Genomic DNA, 6,247 nt, shown 5'->3' on the forward strand with positions numbered 1-6,247 from the left:
CTTCCCCCCCGGAGACCCCTCGCCAAAGGAGGCCGCACAGGCAGGGGACGCAGGCAGCCCACCGCGGAAAGGGGATCTCCGGCCAAAATGCTGCACCCTTATCCTGATAATCTTCCGGCACTTACTCTCGCATCGACTTTTCAGATGACTGCAAGCCCCCTGATTACCAAATACGACTATTATATAAGTAAGATAAGTCAGGAGTCAGCAGACTCTGTATTTAGGGACTGCATCACATCATGCAATGCTGCCATGCCTCAGTGCCCCTCATCACACGTCCAACATCCTACCCTGGTGGTTTTATTTAAACTGGAGGCTCAAGCAGGGGGCAGGCTGACATCCTGCTGCTGGTGTGTGGTATACTGGTGCCACAGAAAGGTCACATAACCGTAGGTTATTAGGAATTACAGGCATTTAGGTTGCAAAGAGCTATTCAGTGTGAGGTAACACACTTCAGACATAAGTAATCCTGGCTGTAGAAGGGATGAATTATAGAAATAAAAAGCTGAGAGTACTTGTGGAAGTGAGGAGAACTCCTGAAGGCAGTTCAGAGGTCATGAGATTCATGGGTCTAAGGACTTAGAAGACTGCATTTTGGGGTTCCAGTACCAACGGCTGACTGGATCTGGATAAGTCATGTTCTCCTACCATCGCATGGGGCAGGAGGATCAGGCCATGGAGCAGGGCAGGGGAACAGCCCTTTCTCCATCCCATAAAACCTACATGAGCCCATGCGGAAGGCACAGCCAGCATAGTGAGTGGGTGTGCAGCATGGGAAAGGGAGGGGCCTGGTGGAGCACCTGAGACAGGGCAGGTGAAGGTAGGAGAATGGCTGCACCCTGGGAAAGGAGAAGGCAGATCAGCAGATATGCCACAGCAATTCCTTCAGCAACAGGAAAGCACACTGCAGAAGAGCTGTGCTGAAACTACAGCACTCATACAAAGACTCTTTAATAGAGTTGCTACTGAAAATCTTTACTCCTGGGTTATACTGAAGAATTCAGTACTAGAAGGGAGGGAAGCAGCAGCAGCAGATGGAGGACATGTTCACATACAGCAAATGCCATGGACTGGGAAGAGCTCTTGAAGCACCTCCAGCAAGGAGGGGAAACCAAGGAGAAGCTAGCTTAGTAGACTGGCCTGTAACCTCATTTATTAGTTATTCTGTATCTGATATTCTGCATGTTGAAAGCTGTCTCCAACCTGAGTGTCAAGAATTACTTCTACTAAGTAATTGTTGTGGTTGTTGCATTTCACAGCATGCATACAAGTTAGTCCCATTTCTCAAACTCATGAAATGAGGGAGACTCACAGCCTTGTGCTATTGACACTGAAACAAACCAGAGAACATTTAAGACACTTAGGAAAGTGTTTGATCCAAGCTAAAGTTCAAGCTTTTCACCAATTTCATGTACTAGCAAGCATTAGCTTAACAGGGTCATGTGAGGAACACAGTGGAGATAAAGGCACATGAGCGCTGATTTGGTAGGAATGTGGCATGAACCAGAGCTGACACAGCCTTCCCCTTTTCAGACCCTTGTCCCACTAAGGTGTCTGCCTACTCAGCTTCATCTACACAGCCAAGTGACTCAGAGGTAAAGCCCCCATGCTTTGTACAGATTTCCCATAAAATGCATCAGATTTACTCATGCTTTGGGCATTTCTAAACAGAGACTCATTCTAGTAGATATCTCCATGGAGCAGTTAGCTCTTCAGAAAGGGCAGCCCTTCCTTCACAAAGCAGAGTGGGACTTTATAAAAAGAAAAAAATATATATATTCTGAATAGGCATTCAGCTTGCAGAGGACTCCTGCAAGCAGACCAGAGTGCTTACAGCAGCCCTATCCAAAACCAAAAGGCCCTACTGGGACTAAGCTGCATATTTAAACCCACCTAGTACACTTCATAACTGACCTGTATAAATCTTTTCTTCATGCATGAGAACCGATGTCCTTTGAAAGGCCTTCTTTCAGTCCTTACAGATGGTAAACGAAGCTGCTTGTCTGGCTGTTGGGAGCAGAAGTCCTGTCAGTTCAGACCAGCACTATATCAACCACTGTTAACACTTTCACAGAGTAAGCAGTGTCAAGCTTGGGAGCAAATTCCATGAGAAGTTAATCAGGATTCCTCCCTGTGAAACTGCTCACCAGATGCCTTTGCTTCACAGATGCTGTTGCCCAGTAGCAGCAACAGAAGAAACTACTTGTTCTTCTCTTCAAATCTCTATGTATTTCAAAAGGTCTGAACTAACAGTCATTGAATCTAGAATCAGTATTAACATGTTTGTCCCCCCAGAACTGGATTAATAAAAAGCCCAATAAGCACAAATTAATACAAACATGGACAAGGCCTCTGCCCAAGGTTTTTAGCCTGTATCACATGTTAACACCATCCCAGTTTTGCAGTACAGCACCAAAGCTTAAATTCCCCAGGGCAGCATAAGCATCATATGTCTAACAGACCTGCTTTCATGAGCATGGCCCTTTGAACATCTGATACAATACATGGGCTTCTGGGTCACCTCAGATCCTATCACTTCACCAAAATACCTCAGAAAGATTCAACTCGCCATTAGGCTGGTATCATTTTGCAGACAGACAGGCAGGCAGAACTCCTCCTAGATTACCAACATCATGGGGAGCTTATGATAAGGTGCAGAAATACCAGAAGAAAAAGCTAAGAAAGTTACCAGATAAATTCATTCCAGCAAGAAGACTGATACTAAAGTTCTTCATTTCTGTAATCCAACCAACTCTATTACATGAGGTAAAAGTCTAAGGTTCCACTTTATGAGCTAGTTACACCCAGTGAATCTAAATCCTTCAAACAGCCTTGTGTTTGCAGCTCAGTAAACAGATAAATCTGCAGGCACTCTAACAGCAGTGAATACAGAAGTCATGTTCTCACCAAAATCCACATCCAAGGACTAATCAATTTCTACTGCTATTTCAGCCAGAACAACACTCCTTTTGCTGCAGACCATCAGAATTCACATCTAAACAGATCACAAGCCACCCTTTACATTCACCTCTGTGCCAGAGATTATCACCAGTATCTGAATCACTGAAATAAGCTCAGTTTTTCCACTGCAACAGGTACAAGATGCTTTAAACACACACATAGCAAGAAGAAGAGAGCAAAATATCTACAGAATTCAGCTCAGAGACAGATCTCTTCAATAGAGTGAGCTGAAACAGAGCTAAAGAAACTCCCCAAGCAGAGAGCTCACAGATTAGAATAAGAAGGGGAAAACAAAGCACAGACCAAACCCCAAAACAGATTATATCAAGCTATCAGAAACCACAAGACCAACAAAGTCACAGTGTAGGAAGGAAGAAAACTTAGACCATAACCCCAGGGAGAGAAAAACAACAGCATACTATGTAGCTGGCAGAAGGAAAAAATAGTCATTAATAACAAAGAGGAACAAAGAAATAGCTTTTCTCCTTAGCTACACTCACCTCTACTAGCCACTCAGAAAATTTCCCCCCAGCACCTGAGTGACTCATCAGAGTGGTGGATCATTAATTACATTAAATTAGTTCTGACTGAGGCCAGCTGGCCTGTTTCTCATTCTCTCAGTCTGCAGTAACTATCTGAGCAACATCCAGAAATGCCTCGAAGATACTTTGTCACATTTCTAACACCTAACCCTACTAAAACTGAAAGCAATCAGAAAGTAAGTGTGTCTTTATTTTGGGGGCTATATCAACCCCCTAAAACCTGTTTCCAGTAAATGCAGTCACAGTGCAGTGAACCGCAGCACTGGTGATGAGTCTAATATGCTCTGTAGGAGAGAGAATGAAAGTCTGTGCAATATGGAATGTGGGCATGATTCTTCCCCCTCTTCTCCCAGGAGTTCCTGATTCACTCCTCCAAAGGTATTTGCTTTTGGGATACCACTTAGATAATAACTTGAGAAACCCCCAGACATGTTTTTAATATATCAAGTGTTCCAATATGCCTGGTTTGAGGATTCATCAAGCGTTGCAGATAACTGGATTAACAACAGCTCCTCTGGGACCCTGCCTGTGATACTTTAACAGTTTTATTATAACACTGTTAGAGTGAACCCACAGACAAGAGAAAGTAAACTGCCAAGGCCAGTCTATATTTACCTCTTCAGTGTGGCATAAATAAAGCAAACACACATGGCTGTATTTCTTTTACTGGCTCCTTCTCAGCCTGGCAGCCACATTCACCACTGAACTGCAGGAATGAGCCTTTTAGGATTTATATACATAAGATGAAACTATGTGTTTACTACTGCAGTCACTTAACCATGTGCTTAATATCTATGCACATGCCAAAAGAAATACTTCTACTTGCAGGAGACTAGAGGTCTCTGCATCAAAGTGCCACTCCATGTTTAATGGCAGCAATTTTGTAAAGTAGCTCTCATCTTGGATTTAAGCACCTACTTTGCCTTTGCTGGGCTGCGGGGAGGTCAGCCTCTTCTAGATATGGCTTTGCTCAGACTGAGATGTGTGAGAAAGCTAACAGTCAGAGAGTCGCTAGGTCCACTGACTTTAAGTGACTCCCTCATGCTGGGATGACTGGTTTTCCTCAGTCATGCTACTGTGTGACTCTCCACAAACCTGAATAAAAGGTGGGGAGACAGGATTGCAGCCTGGAATTCCTCCAACAGAAGCACATGAGGAAGAAAGAGATAAAGACTCTTTTAAATGTGGGCACTTCTTTGAGCAACAGGCCAGACCACTGTCACATGCCAAATCAGGCTTAAGAGAGAGAAATTAAGTAGAGCTGCTCAGCTCAAGGCTGCCAGGCAAGTTCAGGACTCAGCCAGGTAAGAGAAGATTCACCAGTGTAAATCTCTAGTTGCAAGTTTTTCAAGAGGAAAAATACCTTTAACAAAACACATAACCTTTTATTAAGCTTGAGTTCCTTGCTTGCTTTCCATTTTGACCCTGAAAAGTTAATGAAAAGTCATTAAACACCTACAGAATTTAGAATATGAGGGAGTGGATATGAACAGCTGGGGGCTTGGGAGATTTGAGGCACTGATACTAGCGAAGACTCTATACTCCAAGAAAAAGGTGAAACCGTGTGGATTGTGTCTGAGAAATGTGCCTTAGACACCCATAGCTGAAATTAAGAATCCAGATCTGCCCAATCCTGTTGCATCCTGTTCTCACAGAAGAGAAGCGATGAGCAAGAAGGGAGGACAAGGTGGAATTGCAGAGGTATGCATAAAGCAAAGCACGTGTATGTCTGTGTTTGCAGTATCAGAGTCATAAATACTCATCTAAAGGAAAACTGACCTCTCTGGGGATTTCTGGGCTTAGACCCTGCCTGATAAAAGAAAACAAAACAGAAAAATCCTAAAAAATTCTTCAGAACAGACCTTGTGTTTATTCTTCTGTTTGTGTAATTCCCCCTAAAAGAGGATCTTGATCCATATCAGGGTCTCTGGGTACTACTCAGTATAAATAATCATAACAGCTAATTCCAATGCAAACACACTCTGTTGAAAACCTCTGTATTATTTACTAAGTTATTTTTCTTTGCTAGTTTTGAAAGCAAATGCTTTCAAGGACAAGTACAAGTTCTGTGCTTTTTGCCATGGCCTGTTCCCCAACCCAAGGCATCCTAACTGCGCTGACAAAGCTATGTCAAAATCATGCTATATTTGAGTCATTCATTGCCTGGAAGAGGTGAAAGGTGAGAGGAGGGTTGTTTTAAACCACAGCACAGGATGCACATTTGCTGAAGAAAGAAAATACAAGCTGAGCCTAAGAAATGGCCCACGCTGTATATGATTCTAATAAAAGAAGCAATTGTTTGGGGCTGGTTTTCAGTGTTCTCACTGGATTTTCAGAACTGTTATAGCACTTGCCCAAGATATTAATAAGAAGCTCAGAGCTGTGCTTCCTCTGCTCAGTGTTGGTGGGTGAGGGCTAAGAGTGCGTAGGACATTTCTTCTCAGGGCACACTTACCAAAAGCGCAGTAAAGGGACTGTTTGATGGCGGCCCTCCCCGTCCCCCAGCCTCCTCCCCGGCAGTGCCGGGGGAGCCGTCATCCCAGGCAGCAGCCAGCACAGCCGTTACATCAGCCCGGCTAGCGTCAGCCGGCGGGTTCCTGTCTGCTTAGCTTCACCCTATTCCTTGCGGCCGGCTGGCCGCTGCGCCAGGGCGCGCGGTGCCCGCTGCCCTGCGGATCACAGCCCGGCGCCAGGCCTGCGCTGGCCGCGACGCCCTGCGTCGGTGGCGGTGCCCCGCGGGCGCC

At 44.7% G+C, this 6,247-nt stretch overlaps 1 protein-coding gene across 1 annotated transcript in view; it reads right to left on the reverse strand.

The window, feature by feature from the left end:
* Window positions 1-6,192, reverse strand: part of NPC2 (NPC intracellular cholesterol transporter 2) — a 9,085-nt gene extending 2,893 nt beyond the window's left edge. The window contains exons 1-2 of the mRNA XM_026090906.1: window positions 5,959-6,192; window positions 1,915-2,007 (exon numbers count right to left, since the gene is read on the reverse strand). Of these exons, the coding sequence (XP_025946691.1) occupies window positions 1,915-1,939 (25 nt within the window). The 5' untranslated portion in view covers window positions 1,940-2,007; window positions 5,959-6,192. The remainder of the gene's footprint in view (window positions 1-1,914; window positions 2,008-5,958) is intronic.
* Window positions 6,193-6,247: the final 55 nt, after the last annotated feature.

Source organism: Apteryx rowi, unplaced genomic scaffold (assembly GCF_003343035.1).
Source record: "Apteryx rowi isolate R43461 unplaced genomic scaffold, aptRow1 scaffold_88, whole genome shotgun sequence".
NCBI classification, from domain to species: domain Eukaryota; kingdom Metazoa; phylum Chordata; class Aves; order Apterygiformes; family Apterygidae; genus Apteryx; species Apteryx rowi.